The sequence below is a fragment of the Podarcis liolepis genome (genome assembly GCF_965112155.1).
Source record: "Podarcis liolepis genome assembly, chromosome: 3".
NCBI classification, from domain to species: Eukaryota; Metazoa; Chordata; class Lepidosauria; order Squamata; family Lacertidae; genus Podarcis; species Podarcis liolepis.
In genome coordinates, this window is record NC_139557.1 from 3191624 (window position 1) to 3209925 (window position 18302).

Sequence of the window (18302 nt, forward strand, 5' to 3'; positions counted from 1 at the left end):
AAAAGCGGAAAGCTGCTCGGCCCCAGGCTGTCTGAAGCAGCCCCCTCGGCTATCAATAAATATATACTGTACTACTAAACTGCTGCTGAAGAATAACCCGGGGGTGGCTTCCTGTTTCCTTGAGATGCCCGAGTTGGCTTTCCCAGAGCTGCAACCCCAAATCGTTTGCAAAATCCCAGGCAGAGGGAGGGAGACGTGGGTTCAGATCCTGCCAGCTGCACAGCGTTGCTCGGAGCGAAGAGGCTGGAGGAGGAGCCCCGCGTTTGCAAAAGGCACATTCTTGCTAGGGAGCCTTCTCAGGTACCTTCTTCCCCTCCACCAAGCAGCTCCACACCTTTCTCCCCCTCCCCTGTCAAGGGGGAGGCGCGCGTCGTCCTCCACCGATTCCCCCGGACCCACAACCTGCTGGGACCGCTGCGTGGACGAACCTGAAGTGTCGGGTTGCGCGGACTCCGTTTCCCGCGCGCCTCTTTGGGCGCATCTGAAGAGGCGGCGCCGCGGCTGCGCACGGAGCGCCGGGCGGCGTCCAGTTGCCGTAGCAACGAGCGGAGGCCGCGGCCGGCGCGCGCTTATGTCTCTGCCGGAGCCCGTGAGGAGGCGGCTGAGCTCCTTCAGCCGGACCGTCTTCACGGACAACAACCGGACCGGACCCGGGAGCAGCGCCGCCGACAACGTGCCGGGTGAGTGACGGGCGGGCGAGGGCGCCGGAGGGGCCAGCTACAAAGATGGCGGTGGCGGCGCCGTCACGTGGTCGGCTGCCAGGAGTCGAGATGGAAGGGGATGCAGTGCAGAACCCTGGGCGGTTGCAGCTGCAGTGGAGATTGCAGTGAATGCAAGATCAGGGGCTCCTCCCAGAGCGTTTGGGTGGGTGGGTGATGGCCGTGTTTCTATAAAGAAGCACTAGTGTCTTATTTTCCCTAAGAAGCCCAAGGAATGCCCAATAAATACCTTACTATTCATTTGTTAACTGCTGCCACATTAATAATTGCCAGGTTTTGGAGGACTCAATATAAATCTCTTTGAAGCTTGCCTGTCGTAGATATGGGACTCCATACTTACGGATAAACTAATGGCCTTACTGCAACAAGAGCACCATACTGGAAAGATAAATGCAAGCTTTGATACAACGTGGCCCCTTTTATTGGATATGCATGGCTTCCATCCACCAGCATGGCTCTCAGTCACCTCTTATCCAGGCTAAACATACCAAACTCCCTCAACTGTTCCTCATAAGTCTTGGTTTTCAGACCCTTGATCATCTTGGGCACCCTCCTCTGCATACATTCCAGCTTGTCAATGTGCTTCTTAAATTGTGGTACCCAGAACTGTACACAGTACTCGATATGTGGTTTGAACAAGATAGAATAGAGTGGTACCATTACTTCCTTTAAAAAAATATTGTATTGAAACCTTTCAGCAATAAAAACAGATTAAATAAAAAACAAAACAACATAAAACAAAAAAAGAAAGAAGGATTATTTGGGCTTAGAAGTTCAAGCATGTCTTTTTTCAGAAGCATCTCTTTCATCTGAAACCTATGGATATTTTACTTCAAAGTAACTGTGCATAAAGTTGTAGCCTTCAACATATAGAAGGAAAAATGTCTGAAGTGGCTGGTGGGTTCTTTCCTCTTGTCTCTCCAGATAATGAAATCGTCTCCAGTTTGCCCTTGCAGATGTCCCTCTATTTCAACCTCTGCTTTTTCCCATTTTGGTGGGTCAGCAGTATAGTGATGCTGCAGCTGAAGGTGAGCTCAGAAGACAATTGGTACTCTTATAATCCTGTTGCATCTGCTATTGTTCTGTACACGCTCTGCAAGAGAGAGACTAGTAATTGTGTATCTACATACCTGGTAATAGCCGTACTTCTATAATAAGATTGAGAATGTTCTGAGTGGTGGTTATTTTAAAAATTTTGTATCCCACTCTTCAGCCAGAAAAAGCTCCCAAAGCAGTTTGCCTATCAGTGCAAACAAGGCCGTCCTAATGTTTACAGTCTAAAGAACAATCACACAACGGAAAAATAGATAAGGAGGGAGGATGAAATAAGTGGTGGCCAAGCTTTTTTCAAAGATGGCCACATTTGATGTAGTGAAAGGCCGTGAGGGCTGACCAAAGAGCCAACCAAAGTTGTTGAGCTTTGTAAACAAGGAAATAAACTGCCACAGGAGCTGGATTAAACCGACCAGCGGGACAGATTAGGCCTCCAAACCGGACTTTGGACATGCCTGATAAGCAAACTCTGTTATAGGCTCCTAGTTATAAGTTCTTCTAATGACCAGCCATAGTGGAAAAGTTCAAGGAGATGAGGAGAAAACAGTTAGTGGTCTCAGTTGCGTTGATGGAGTGACCCTCCATCCCTTTCCTCTCCACCTCTGCTGCAACCTGGTGTAATGACTGCTGCCAGTCAGGTGACAGTTGATGAGAGGGAAGGGCCTGACTTCTTAGCAGAGATGGCTCTCCATTCCTTCTCTCCCTCCCCTGCTGTAACCTAATGAAATGGCTGTGGTCAAGTGACACTTGCAGACAGGTTTATAACATAAGCAGGCAAGTTTTTTGGGGGAAACAGAGATATTGTGGGTTCAGTTCCAGACTACTGCCATAAAGCAAATATTGCAATAAAGTGAGTCACACAAAGTTTTTGGTTTCCCAGTGCATATAAAAATTATGTTCACACTATACTGTAGTCTGTTAAGTGTGCAGTAGTAGTATATCTAAAAAAGCAATGTACATACCTTCAGAGCCATCTTTCCCATTGGGCATACTGGCGTGTTGCGCCAGGGCGCCATCCTCGCAGGGGCGCCCTAGCGAGTGGGGGAGCTGCGTGGCTTTGCTGGCGGCCTCCCCTTTCCCTCCTTCACTTCCACCAGCTGCGCCCCGTCAACCATATAGCTGGCGGGCGTGCAGCTTGCCTCCCAAGCCTCCCAAGGAGGAGAGTGATCCCTGCAGAGGCTTAGGATGGAAGTTGCACCCCGCCAACTATATGGCTGGCAGGCGTGCAGCTTCCTTCCCAGGCCCCGCGGGAGAAGAGTGATCCCCGCAGAGGCTTGGGGAAAGGTTGACAACTCTGGGAAATGGGGGGGGGGCACCGGAGGGATCTTTGCACCATGGCGCCGGATATACCTGTATACCTTAATTAATGTGACACAGAGACACAAAGGGAGCACATGCTGTTGGAAAAATGGCGCTAGTAGACTTGCTTGATGCAGGGTTGCCACAAACCTTCAATTTGTAAAAAACACAATTATCTGTGAAGTGCAGTAATGCGAAGCGCAACAAAACGAGGTATGTCTGTATTTAATTTTTTGTCATTTCTCAATTCTAGTATCCAGTCTTACCAGACTACTACAAGTTCATCTTGGTGACAGTCATTATATTAACCTCTCTGATTGAAATGATCCGCTTGTACCTAGGATACATGGGGAATTTGCAGGAGAAGGTAAGTTTGCCTCAGACCCATGAGGAATTCAGTAGCATTTATCTCAGACTAATAGATTATTAACATTGAATAACCTTTCTTAGGTTACAGCCTTCCCCCAACAAATTTAGTAGCTGGACTCAGTCCTGAAGATAAGGTACCACACAGACATGCTGGTTAAATTCATGCATGGTTTTTTTGTAGACACTTGTATGGAGGAGCTTCTGTTGCTCAGTAGCCAAGACAAAGTGTGAAAGCTGGGAAGCCCCTGGTTAATAGTTAGGTGCTCAGTAGGTAGTCTCAGTGAACCACTGCTCTCTAGTCTAAGTTCCTACCCTCTTCTGAAATATTTTTAAATGGAATATTAAAATATTTAAATGGAATATTTAAATGGAAAAAAATTTAAATGGAATATTTTAAAAGTCTCTTAAGTGGTGCACAATGTTAAAACAAAACTGCAACATACTGTAAAACCAATAAGCAGTAATATAAAAGCACTTTAAAAAATAAAAGAGGAATTGATGCATTCAAACACATAAAACAGGTCTAGTCTTAATGGGTCAGGGAAAGCAACATGGAGTAATGCTATTGGCCACACAGGGCTGTTGTAAGAGTTGAAAAATGGTATGTGAAACACTTTGAATACTTGAAATACACTACAGAAATGTTAAGTATTAAAAAAACACAGTGCTAGTATTAGTAAATGCCATTCTGGAATGAAATGTAAAAAAACAAAACAACCTGGGATATAATGTGGATCTGGAAGGAAATGGAACTGACGTGTATCTGTCTAAGAAAGAATAAGGTTAAGACTTTGGGGCTGCACTTTTCCTATGCACGTTTACCTAGGAATAATCCCATTAAATACAGTGAGATTTACTTATGAATAAACAAGCACAGAAGCGCATGGTGGATCAGTCTAACATGCTGTCTGCAATTCCAACATTCTAAAATTCTATTCAGTGCTTAATCTGATTAAGGTTTTAGCCTTGCAGTTGCATGGATTAGTAAGAAAGGAAAGAAATGCTCCTGAGTATGTGCAGAGTGTGTTTTCCTAGCTGCTGAAAAAATGTTACATACAAGATGCTTAAGCATGTTGATTTCAGGTGCTTAAGCAATAGTAGACAGCATGGTGGGTCAGAGGCACTTACTTGGCCTCCATGCAGGTGAGGCACTGCTGCTTATTGAGAGGAGCGAGACAGTGGCAAAGTCAGAACACTGCAAATGCAGTGACCAGTTCAATCCAGTGTGTTTCCACCACAACACCCTCCCCGCCCCATCCCTGTATGCAGCAGCATCTCACCTACCAGGAGCTCAGGTAAGCAGCTCTGCCCCACCATGCTATTTGCTTCCGTGTTTAAGTCTGTATTGGATTAAGGGGCATACCTAGGGCTTGGTTAGGGCTCAGGCCCAGGGGGGCACAAAAACCACACCTCTCTACTCTGACTGAGAGTGGCTAGGAGCCTGTCTGTTCCCTCTGCACGCTCTCCGAGCTGCTCTTCCGCTGCTCTGGGCGGCTGGGCGAGGCACACTGGGATGGCGGGGAGGAGGGCAGTACAGCTCCTTACCAAGGGCGCAAGGAAGCCTGTGTACACCTCTGATTGGATTATGCACTACATGTTTAGGATTGGGGTGCTAGTGGGTTTCTCCACCCCGCCCCCTTCCTTCTCCTAATCATGGTCTCTTCATTCTGACTTTTGTTGCCTGTGTAAATCCTACCTCTTTATCCTGAAAAATGCTGTAAGGTCAGAACCTGCTGCTGCAACTGTGACCCTATTTCCTACCAATGTAGGGGGAGACAGATGAGAATGTGAGCAATACCATTTGTCCTCTGCTGCTGTCCAGGGCAGCTAAAGGGCAATGCTTCCTGTTGAAGAGACACAAGCTAGCAATTTGCATCCACTCCCTCACTTCCCCCGGCTGTCCCCAGTCCTGTTTGTGTTCTGTTCCCCCTGTCAGCGAAATGACATCTGGCTGAGATGTTTGAGTGAAAAGTCTGGTGGGGTTGGGTCTGAGGGAAAAGTCACTTCGTTGGCAGGGTTCTCTTGAAAGCTGCAGCAACAACAACAGAAGCAGAAAATCTGCAGAAGTCGAAAAGCTGTTTAATGAAATCTCTGTGGCTCTTAGTTTCTCAGTGTTCACACTTTGGACACAGGGGTTAGAAAGTCTGACCAATAAATTTTCTACTACTGAGTTGTCATGCTGCCAGGAGGTTAGTATATTGATACAACACCCCCCCCCCCTTTTATTTTTTTGCCTTTAATAGGTTCCTGAACTAGCTGGCTTTTGGCTCCTGAGTCTCCTTTTGCAACTGCCCTTAATTCTCTTCCTGCTTTTAAATGGAGGTCTGAAGATCCAGCCCTTGGAGCGAGCAGTGAATATCGTCTTTGTAGTCTTCCTTGTCTTCCAGGTTGTTACTGCATTCATTGCCCTCAGAAGAATGGTGAACCAACTGGCAACTCGCTTCCGTCTTCATGAGTTTGACCAGCTAGATCGTCATTTCCGCTCTGATAACCTAAGCTGGCATAAAATGAGAGTGGAGGCTCCGTGGGATATGAGGCCACGTGTGGAGGAAATTCGCTCAACAAGTTCTAGTTGGACATCTGCCGTGAGGGCTTGATGCAGAACAGCCAGCTGCCCATCTTCCTTGGTTCCTGTTGCCTTAATTATTTGGGATTCTGAAACTCTGAACTTGTTCCAGATAACAAAAAAAGCTACTCTTCTGCTAGGAACCTGTAAGACGAGCAATACCACCAGTGTCTTCACTGTGAGCCAATTCTGTTGTGATAAAATATACTAACACATGGGAAAATGTGACACTGGAATGTAAAACCTGCATGTATTTTGCAGGTATGATTCATGAGGTTACCTTTCTACACAATCTTGCCAATTGTATCTTGTGTAATCCACATGGATGTGCCTTCCCCTGTAACACTTTAGCATGTATTCCTCTTTAGACATTTTTCAGTGAAGGAAAATGTTATATCAGCAATAGCCCTCAGATTCACAGTTGTTTTGGACTTCTAAAAGTCTTTATGTTTTTATACTTTGCTTAATTTTTAAATGTGTTTTCTTAATATTTCAATAACTGTTGCAAAGGAATATTTTGTAAAAATAAATTGGTGTTAATATATTCTATTGAAATATTTTACTGCAATTGGCTATGGCAAGCTAGCATTCCCCGTTGAATGATACTTTGCAAGTGATAGCCATAGCTCTTCCAATGTGTATTGCTCCTCTATGACCTTCTTTCTAAAACCCAAAACAGAATTGCCTGATGGACTTATCTGAAGGAGAGTTTCATTTTGAGATAGTTCCATGATTACTGTACATAGGAAGACAAAGCCATGAAAGTGTGCAAGATCCACAGCTACTACATTACAATCTACATCCAAGGCTAAAGGTTTCAACAGTAGTGGCCAAGCCCTTGAAACTGCAGGAGGAAGACTGAAGCTGTTCCCCACTTAGGCTCTCAACTTTATTTGAATTTTAAGGCTTGTATCAATTCTACTGGATCCAGCTTCTGTCCAGGTCCATTGGAAAAGTAGAGTATGGGTGTCCTTCATTCTCTCTTAGAAAGAAGTGACCAGAGGGGATGGTGCTTATGGCACTTGCTCCAGAATACAAATTTACCCATGAATATATTAGTGGGGTAGGAGAGCTGGAAATAGAAGAAGAAGAAGAAGAGTTTGGATTTGATATCCCGCCTTTCACTCCCCTTCAGGAGTCTCAAAGCGGCTCACATTCTCCTTTCCCTTCCTCTCCCACAACAAACACTCTGTGAGGTGAGTGGGGCTGAGAGACTTCACAGAAGTGTGACTGGCCCAAGGTCACCCAGCAGCTGCATGTGGAGGAGCGGAGACACGAACCCGGTTTCCCAGATTACGTGACTACCGCTCTTAACCACTACACCACACTGGCTGGCCACGTGACCCGGAAGTGTCTTCGGACAGCGCTGGATCCCGGCCTCTTAAGTGAGATGAGCGCACAACCCTAGAGTTGGACACGACTGGCCCGTACGGGCAGGGGTACCTTTATTGGTACAGCTTCCGGGTCATGTAGCCAGCATGACTAAGCTGCTTCTGGCGAACCAGAGCAGTGCACAGAATTGCTGTTTACCTTCCCACCGGAGCGGTACCTATTTATCTACTTGCACTTTGACGCGATTTCAAACTGCTAGGTTGGCAGGAGCAGGGACTGAGCAATGGGAGCTCACCCCGTCGCGGGGATTCGAACCGTCGACCTTCTGATCGGCAAGTCCTAGGCTCTGTGGTTTAACCCACAGTGCCACAAGCCTGTAAAATGTGTATTTTGTGACATGTCCTTCCCCACCACTGGTTCTAACTATCAGCTCTTTCAGGGCCTGCTTTGCAGTGGTAACCATGAAATCATTACAGCTGCTCAGAAATCCACTGCCAGGAAATTATTGTGGAAAGCAGAGGTTCAGTGCTGCCCTGTCTCTCCTGCTTTCTTGCATACCCACAATTCTGGGTAGGTGTCATGGAGAGAATCCACGTTCCCAGAGAGATCACCCAATAACTTGCTCACATGCTTGTGTTTCTAGAATTGCTTTTAATTATAAAGCTTTGGACTTCATAATTAGGGTTCATTAAATGCTTGACGCTGATGTCCACCTTTCATTTATTGTTTTAGATTAATTTAGCAGAGCAGAGCTGGCACCTATTTACATTTTCCAGCTTTTTCAAGACAAATTTACATAAGAAATACCTAATTCTATGCAATTAGCATGCCTGTGATATACCTAGGTTTTGTTTTATGACAGTACTGGTGGTCTTGTACAGTTTCAAATAGTGCTATATTCTGTGCAAGGATGCCAACAGGGCTCTTTCAGGTCTTTTCTTCCTCTTAAATAGATAATGATGTGGTTAGTTCATTTATTTATTTTTACCCCCAGGGAATGTATTTATTTTATTCCACATAGTTGTTATGAGATTCTAGTCAGGAGATTAGCATTATGGGGGGAAGTTTCAGAAGATAGTGTTTTATTGGTATGGCACATTTACAGGCTGATTTTCTATTCTCTCTTATCAATAACAGCAATCTTCAAGGGACATAGCCTTTTATTGGAAAATGCTGAATTTCTCTCCAGCTGATGAGAAAAATGCAATGCTGTGAAGGTTTGATGCTAACCTCTGGCGTGTCTTAGTGTTTTGGACTATCAGCTTGGATGAAAAAGCATAAAGGAATGTATCAAACCTCTTAGAGGAGATGAAATGCACACTAGGGGCTGACTGGGGATGCAAAATGGACAAAATTAAAGGGAGGGGGTAAAGAAAATTACAAGAGGGTGAAAAGAAGGCACAAAAAAGGGTTAGTTTGGTAGCAGTCAGAATAAGTCAAATGCAACAGGACTGAACCTGTGCCATGTATATAAAAGACTGAAATGAAGAAAAGCACTTTGTTCTTTGTTCTTCAATATTGAATCCTACCTCCCCAAGTGGAATAGAGCATGAAATATGACAGAGATAAGCCAAGATTGAAAACAGCCATAAAATATATTTAAAAAAAGAATCCTTGAAAGGGTTATGAAGTTTTCTGAAAAAGTAAATTGAAACTGAAATTACACTGGACAAAACTTAGTAAGTCCCAGGGTACAGTCCCAGAGGGAAGTCTTTCTAGAAGGTAAGTCCCATTAAACTCAGCACCTTACTTCAGAGAGAACTATGTTTAGGACCAAGTTGCTAACCACGTGAATATGACCTATGTAAATCATGGGATAAATTGATTTTTGTTTTTGTTTTTAGTATATGTAGCCATTGTTTGCTAAGGTCGCACATTTGATGTACTATGTGCTCATTTTGCTTGTAAAAAAATAATTTTATAGTTAGTATTTTGACCTGGTTTTGTGTAATGACAAAATACCAACTAAGGAATGTAGAAGATACAAGGCACATTGTAATGAGAGGGCAGACAGTATGCTCTGAGTTCCAGAACCTAAACAGGTCTCACCTGGTCATCCTGTGCTTCAACAACTTTAGAACTGGTGCCTACAGGCCATTTTTTCTAGACAGTTCCCCCCACACCAGTGAATGAATGAATGAATGTAGACACAGTTCTGTCCAGGCCAGCATCCTGATGGAGATGCAAGGTGACCCCTGTCCAGCCATCTGATTATTCAATGGGGCGGGGTAAAGACTCCCATCTCTGCATGGATCCGCTGAGGAGGGGTGCTCTTTCTCTGTGTACCTGTGTTTGTGAGAGTATGGGATGGCCACAGCTACTTTTGGCCACACCCACTGCAAGCATCTGGCCCCTGAAAGGTTGGCCAATGATGAATGTGGTCCTTGGACTAAAAATGGTTCACCACTCCTGCGTTAGAGGGAAAGGAAGAGTATAGGTAGGTAAAGTAAGGTAAAGGATCCCTGGATGGTTAAGTCCAGTTGAATTCAACTACGGGTTGCATCACTCACCTCTGCTTTCAGGCTGAGATAGCCAGCGTTTGTCTGCAGACAGCTTTTCTGGGTTATGTGGACGGCATGACTAAACTGCTTCTGGTGCATGGAGCACCGTGACTGAAGCCAGAGCGCACGGAAATGCCATTTACCTTCCTGTCGCAGTAGTACCTATTTATCTACTTGCACTGGTATGCTTTCGAGCTGCTAGGTTGGCAGGAGCTGGGGAAAAGCATCCGTCACACAGATTCGAACTGCTGACATTCTGATTGGCAAGCTCAAGAGGTACAGTGGTTTAGACCACATTGCCACCCACGTGGGAGAGAATACAGTGTTGCTGTCGCCTAAAGCACTCAACATAGGATTATCCCCCCTCCACTTTATCATGATGAAACTCATAGCAACCACAGTCTCAAGTGAGGCCATGGGCTTAGCTGGGGGGTGGGGGGGGCAGCTGCCCCACTTAAATCAAGTAAATAAATAAAAATACTTACCGTAACTAACTCACCAATTTTGTTGCAGATAACTCAGTTCTGCCCCATACCTAAAATAAAGTCTGCCTATGCCTATGAGTGAGGCCAGTGTGTAGATAAGGTTGTCAAATATCATGAACACAGCCCAGACAACACTTTTTCAGACCCTTGATTCCAGGTGGGCGCATGTGAGGCAGCAAGCATGCTGAAGTGAAGCAGGTCCAGTATTGTCTGGTCGGTGTCTGATGGGAAATCACATGGTAACTCCATGTATGCTGCCTTGAGTGATGGAAGATGGGCTAGGCGACCTTAAATAATAAACAGGAGCATAAGTTAAAAACAAAGGTCTTAGAGAAAAATTTAACTGCAATGGAGAGAGAGAGGTTTCAGAATGAGACAGGTTTAACAGTGGTTAAGAAAGTGAAATACCTGGGGATTAACATGACAGCTAAAAATGGGAATCTATTTAAAGACAATTATGAAAAATGTTGGACTGAAGTGAAAAAAGACTTAGAAATCTGGTCAAATTTGAAGCTTTCACTGCTAGGCCGTATTGCTGCTATAAAAATGAATGTATTGCCAAGAATGTTGTTTCTGTTTCAAACATTGCAAATTTCGGTCAAAATGGACTGTTTCAAGAAGTGGCAAAGAGCTATCTCTAGATTTATCTGGCAGGGTAAGAAGCCTAGAATAAAATTTAAAATATTAATCGATGCAAAGGAAAGAGGTGGATTTGCCCTGCCAGACTTTAAACTTTATTTTTGCTGGTTGAAAGAATGGCTGCTTCTTGAAAACACAGACATTTTAGATTTAGAAGGTTTTAATAATGTATTTGGATGGCATGCATACTTGTGGTATGATAAGGTCAAAGCACATAAAGCATTTGAAAACCATATTGTCAGGAAAGCTTTGTTCAATGTCTGGATAAGATATAAGGACCTACTGGAAAATAAAACCCCAAGGTGGCTGTCACCGATGGAAGCGAAAGCTCAGAAAAAGCTCAATATGGAGGTCAAATGGCCGAAATATTGGGAAATTTTGGAACAAGACGGAGATAGACTGAAATTGCAGAGTTTTGAGAAATTAAAAAACAAAATGCGAGACTGGCTTCATTATTATCACATAATGGAGGCATACAATCTGGACAAGAAAATTGGCTTCCAGGTGGAAAAATCAAAATTAGAAACAGAACTGTTAGAACCCAAAACCAAGACTTTGTCAAGGATGTATAACTTGCTGTTGAAATGGAATACACAGGATGAAACGGTGAAATCTGCTATGATTAAATGGGCACAAGATGTTGGACATAACATAATGATGGCTGACTGGGAACAGTTATGGACCACAGGTATGAAGTTCACGGCATGTAATGCCTTAAGAGAGAATATTATGAAAATGATATACAGGTGGTACATGACACCAGTCAAGCTTGCAAAAATCTATCATTTGCCTGACAATAAATGTTGGAAATGTAAAGAAACTGAAGGTACATTCTTTCACCTTTGGTGGACGTGCCCAAGTATTAAGGCTTTCTGGGAGATGATTTATAATGAAATTAAAAAGGTATTTAAATATACCTTTCTGAAGAAACCAGAGGCCTTTCTCCTGGGCATGGTCGGCCAATTGGTGCCAAAGAAGGACAGAACATTCTTTATGTATGCTACAACAGCAGCAAGAATACTTATTGCAAAGTATTGGAAGACACAAGATCTACCCACTCTGGAAGAATGGCAGATGAAGGTGATGGACTACATGGAATTGGCAGAAATGACTGGCAAAATCCGAGACCAGGGAGAAGAGTCGGTGGAAGAAGATTGGAAGAAATTTAAAGACTACTTACAGAAATATTGTAAAATTAATGAATGTTAGAATGATGTCAGAATGAAGTTAAGTGGTTTTAGCAGCAATGTCATAAAGGTGTATGTAAAAATGGATGGTTAATAGGTGAGAATCTAAAGCTATAATATATTAAGTTAAAGGACTAAAACAAAAACAAAGGAAATGAAATGTAAGATACGGAAGGATTAATTTGTTTTTAAGTGTGTTTTCTATTTTTTTCCCTATACTTTGTATTTTGTATGTTTTTTCTCTTTTTTTCTATATTTTTCCTTGTCTTTTTTACTTTTAACTATGTAATTTTTTTGTTTCTGAAATTTTAATAAATATCATTTAAAAAATAAAATAAATAATAAACAGGAGCAATGGAAGTGCATGTAAAAGTCAGACTTTGCAAACAATGGGACTTTAAGGTGTTTAGGTTAGGCTGGGAATGTGCCCCATATTTCATAGAATCATAGAATTGTAGGCTGTGTTGCTACTGGTGCCCTCAATACTAAGATAGGCTTGACGTATTTCAGAGTGAGAATCCGCACACAAAAGTTGTTTTTGATTTATCTTTAAGAAAAAACTGCCGACCTGGGTTGCCACACGTCTGGATTTTCCTGGACATTTTGCTGATTTCTGCCCAGATACTGTTTCCGACTGCAGTATTCCCAGAATGTCCAGGAAATTCCACAAATATGGCAATCCTCACTAAGATTAATGCGGGAAACTGTTGTACTGATCCAACAACCTAAACAATGGGAGAAATGGAAGAGGTCGTTGAAAACTGATTGGGAAAACCCAATTAATTTGGATTGTATGGGGAATTGTTCAGCTAAGGAGGTTTATACTAGTACTGCAGTTTTACTGCAGTTGGCAGTGTACAGTAGGCTGACTGAGGAGATTGTGGTTGACTGTTTATGATTATATACTTGCATTTTAAAACAATGAACTCTGTTATCTGGTAGGCTGGGAGATTGCTTTTCAATTTTGCCATATGGCCTGCTGCCATCTTGCTGAGGCTGTTTGTTGTTTCTGATACCAGTTAATAAAAAGCAAGCAGCTTGAATTTTCAATGCTGGCTGACAGCCAGTTCGTAGCATAAAATCTTTTTCTTACAAAGATTATTTGCTACTTCCCTGGCAAAAAGGAGGGACATTTAGATCCTGCCCTTCATGCCCTAGAGAAACCTATTTCACCTTTGTGTATGTAAACATTTTAAAAATTAACATTAAACCTGAACAAAGAAATATGGACCATGCATTAAAGATGTAGCTAGTGATGCTTATCCGCCTGCTTGTGTCAGAAATGGGCTACAAGTCTGTTTAGCTCCTTGGAGAAATTACAAATTTCAGCATAAAATAATCAGTTGCTGCAAAACCCCAAACATTTAAAATTCTAAAATTAGTATTTTCCTCAAAGCAAACTTACAGGTTCACAACTTTGCATCATTTTGGTTTAACTTTATTTAAATTTACTTATTCTCAGCTCACATGATGTTTTATTACCTCATCTCTCCTTTAAATAATTGTTTCAGTGAACTGCATTCTGATACTATCATTATCATCATATTAGTCACTTTATGCACAAAAAGCGACCCATTTATTTAAATGGAGAGAAAAATGGGAAATCATAATTTTAAACAAGGTGTTCAGCCAGTTACTATAGCCACGTGCTATAGTGATTCCTCTGGTAGCACCCAGAAGCCATTTTCATTAAAGAAAAGGCATTTTGAAGTCACACACACACACACACACACACACACACTCTTCTGATTTAGGGTGACAAAATACTGTAGCCCAACTTGTTAATGCACCTGATACCCTAATCTACCTATCTATTTACTTAGAAGCAGAAGTTACAGTTGCAAACCCTTTTCTCCGGTATTGTAAAAAGCAAACAACACACACACACAAATCTATTTCTAATTCAATGAAAGTGCAGTTCACAATCCAATGGGCAGAAAGCGGAGTCCATTTTTCTATTGTTCATACTACAAGTCCATCCCAAATAAGGATTTTACCTTGAAATTTATCCCTTTCAGTGATATCAATTGTTCCACCATTTTTTTGACAGTTTGCACCACGGCCAAGTTCCAGGATTGGGATAGATCATCTTACACAGGTCTTATAAGGGGCCCTGTTGGTGAACCCAGTTGTTTTTGGTGGGTCTGGCAGTGGAGTCTAGATAAAAAGCAAAACAATTTACAGTGGTCCCTCGGTTTAAGAACAGTCCGGTTTAAGAACAATTTGGTTTACAAACACTGCAAAACTGGAAATAGTGTCTTGATTAGAGAACTTTACCTTGGTCTAAGAACAGAATCCGGATGTTGGAAGGGCACTGGTGGCGGGAGGCCTCATTAGGGAAAGCGTGCCTCACTTTAAGAACGGTTTTGGTTTAAGAACGGACTTCCGGAACGGATTAAGTTTGTAAACCAAGGTACCACTGTATTCACCTAAACTGTACAGCACCTCCCCCCCCATCCCCAAATATCCAGTGGCTCAGGGTGAAAAACAAGCTACAACAATTTCCCCTCTCCCTTTTCTGGCATAAGCAAAGGATTTATTTTGCTTTTCTGGTTAGTTAGCAATTGTAATAGAATTGCCTTCCAAACTGCATTGTTAGGCCCTGATAATATCTATTTCCGCATCAGACGTAGTTTTGAAGCATAATGGTGCGTGTTATAAACTGTACGAAAGAGCCCTGAGCTGTTTAGGCATGTTCCAAATGTTTCTGCTTAAAGCAGTTTGCTTCAGTGATACATAAATGCTACACTGGTTGTTCAGGACCACAAATGAACTGTCACCAGTGCAGAGTTGATGGGGGGGAAGTCCCCCCCCCCCCCGCAAACAAGACAAAGGATACATATAATTAAATAGGTTGGTAGAAGCTTTGGGCTTCCTCTAATGTGTGCTAGAGAAGGATAGAACATGAAAATAAAGAGAACAGGAGCTCAAGAAAACATATTCTGAAAATATGGAACCATTCTTTTAGAGCCATGGGTTAGGGTTACATGAAACAGTCAAAAGTTTAAAAGTAACAAAGGCCTTTCCCACAGACCATGTTGATAGAACAAGCAAACACGTTTGATTATTTTGCCACCATCACCACCACTCCCAGCTGCCTATAACAAGTAGAAATGTTGTTAGATAAGGGACAACTCTGTTTCCTGTTAACAGTGCTATCCTATTAGCCCTGATCTCCATCTGCTGGTGGGGCTGGGGGTCATTACTAAATTCTATTGCACCATCAGTACAAGAAGAAACACCAACATTGTTAATTTATGCTGGAGTTGCACCACTGTGCAGATAGTATATACAGGCATCCCTGTATTTACGTGGGCTTACGTGAAATCGGGTACAGTAGGGAGCTCTCCAGCTCTCCCCTGCCATTTCCTGGTTTGCTTGGATGCTTTAGTTGAGCTTCCTGCATTCCAGGGGGTTGGACTAGATGACCCCTGTGGTCCCTTCCCACTCTACAATTCTGTGATTCTATTTGTTATGTGTGTATAACATGCATAAGTGGAGGGATGCCTGTAGTGCTCATGTAACCCCAGAAAGACACTACTGATACCTGCAGAAAATTTAGGCCATCTTGGGTTGGGAAGGGAATCCTTTGCTCCTTAAGGGTTTAGTTCTGCACTCAATAACAGCGAAAAAGGTAGCCTAAATTTTCATTCTCCCTGCCTCCGCAGCCTCACCTGGGGATGGGGTTCTCTCAGGAAACAAAAACAGCAAACCACCAAGACTGTGGAAGCCTCCATATGGGAACACAAACAGCAAAAGCAGGTAAGTGGGAGGGAGGCAACTGGCTGGAGGAGGGTGGGAGGGTAGGACTGGTCCCTTGGTATTCATTTTTAATTATCATCATTATTATTTTAATCCACCCTTCACCCTAAGGTTACAATTAAAACACAACACTAAAAACAGTTTTATTATTATTTATTTATTAAAATTGAATACAGCCCTTCGTCCAAAGATCGCAGGGTGGTCACAACATAAAAATAAAAAAATGAGGAACACAAAGTACACCACCACCACCAAACCAACTGATATCCCCCCTCCCACAAACACATTTATAATGCAATAGTAGTCAAAAGGCCTGGTTATAGAGAAATGTTTTTGCCTTTTCTGCATTTTGGCTAAGCTTTGGCCTGAGCATGTCAAGTTACTATTCTTGGAAGGGGCACCCTAAGTGTATATGACCCCTTTTACATATCAGCTTAGCACCTAGACCAGGGGTCTGCAACCCGCGGCTCCGGAGCCACATGTGGCTCTTTTACACCTTTGCCACAGCTCCGGGGCGGATACTAGCGAGGGGAGGAGGCGCATTGTGTGCCCCGACACTCCCCACTGTGGCGGGCGCTGTACTGGCTGTGACGCCGCATGGGGGCGGTGCGTGCGTTAGTCACGCACCGTCCCGACGTCACCTTCCCGCCCGCCCGTTATATTGTAAGGGGCATGTACACTGGTCACTGCATTGAAAGGGGGCATGTACGCTGGTCACTGTTTTGAAGGGGAGTGAAGAACACACACACACACACACACACACACACACAGGTAACTTGTTAATTTAACATTTATTTCTATGAGGAGGAGTAATTCTGAGGGGTCAAACAAAGAAATAATAATAAAAAGTGACAAAAAAGTTATTTTTATAATGACGAGTTTTGCGGCTCCCAGTTTTTTTTCCTTCGGAAACGGGTCCAAGTGGCTCTTTTTGTCTTAAAGGTTGCAGACCCCTGACCTAGACCTTCTATTCACGATATGGATCCTTTGTCATAAGTGGATCTGAATAAGAGGGCAGTTGTTTAAAACATTAGTGTTCTCATAGTTCCCAAGCCAGATTCCACAATCCACGCCCAGCAAGAAACACAAATCATTCCAGAGTTTTAAAAGCAAGGCTGATAGGAAGATCTGCCCTTGAAAATACAAGAAACTGCATGCCAAGAGGAAAGTATTTTCAAGGACTTACATAAGGAGCTCCACCTCTGCCTGTTCCAAGCTCCAGTCAAGAGCAGTAGAAAGTGTTTTGAACTAAACTACACTGTCAAAAGAAAAACACTCCTTTCGCCTCCCCCTTCAATTGCATGAATTCAGAACCCTCAGGATGTTCACTTACCAATACTTCCAGAACAGTTCTAAAGAATGTAATTGGGAGTATAGAAAAGAAAGATATACAGTGGGTTTGGGAAGGATTTTAATAGGATTTTATAAAGCTTAGTTCTAACAAAAGTATGGACTTTAATAGATTGCTTTTTAAAAATAAAAGAATTCTCTCGCAGAGAAAATCCTATTCAAATACAAATTGCTTCATTGATTGGCAAGATTGATATGTTCTTCTCTGCGTAGAAAAAGGTGAAATCCTTTCTTCGTGTAAGTCTAATTATGATGCCAAACCTCCACTTGGGAGCTCCTTCCTTCCCATGTGGCCTTGGGCAATCAAAGTCCTTTCTTGATCCAGTGGCAAATTAGGGTTTAGCACTGTATTATTTCTCTCTTTCCTCACAGGAAATTCAGTGATTCAGTCGCAGAATGTAATGGAGTCTCAAAACACCATCTAGCAGAGTTCCTTATACCCATCTAATGTTTGATAAATTACCTAGTCTTGTTTTTTAAAATAGAGTCTAGAAATACTAAAATTAAATGATGTGATCCACTGCCTACCCCCAAGGGTGCAAGAGTGGGGAAGTGGGGGGCTCCAAAGAGGCCCTCAGTCACTCATGCATGGCATGCCAGCCATTATTTGCAGTGGGAAGCACATATGAGTGTAGAGCAGGGCTAGGCAACCTAAGGCCCGGAGGCCGGATCTGGCCCAATCGCCTTCTCAATCTGGCCCCCGGTCTGGGAATCAGCATGTTTTTACATGAGTAGAATGTGTGCTTTTATTTAAAACGCATCTCTGGTTATTTGTGGGGCACAGGAATTCATTCATTTCCCCCCCAAAATATAGTCCGACCCCCCACAAGGTCTGAGGGACAGTGAACCAGCCCCCTCCTGAAAAAGTTTGCTGACCCCTGGTGTAGAGTCTAACCAACCCACCGGTTTTGTGGGCTGCTGTACCCACCGATCCTTGGATTTCTACATTTGCAATGCTGAAGTTGTCTGCTAATGTCTTAGGGTTGATTTACGCTTGCATGCCTATCATTTTATAATTTTCTTACTTCCATTTGTGAAAG

At 43.0% G+C, this 18302-nt stretch overlaps 1 protein-coding gene across 1 annotated transcript; it reads left to right on the plus strand.

Moving 5' to 3' along the window:
• Positions 1-466: 466 nt before the first annotated feature.
• Positions 467-6550, plus strand: TMEM17 (transmembrane protein 17). The gene is made up of 4 exons (XM_083495329.1): positions 467-680; positions 1644-1747; positions 3325-3438; positions 5684-6550. Exons 1-4 carry the CDS (start codon positions 572-574, stop codon positions 6035-6037), a joined length of 681 nt encoding a protein of 226 aa, XP_083351455.1. The 5' UTR covers positions 467-571; the 3' UTR covers positions 6038-6550.
• The last annotated feature ends 11752 nt before the right edge of the window (positions 6551-18302 follow it).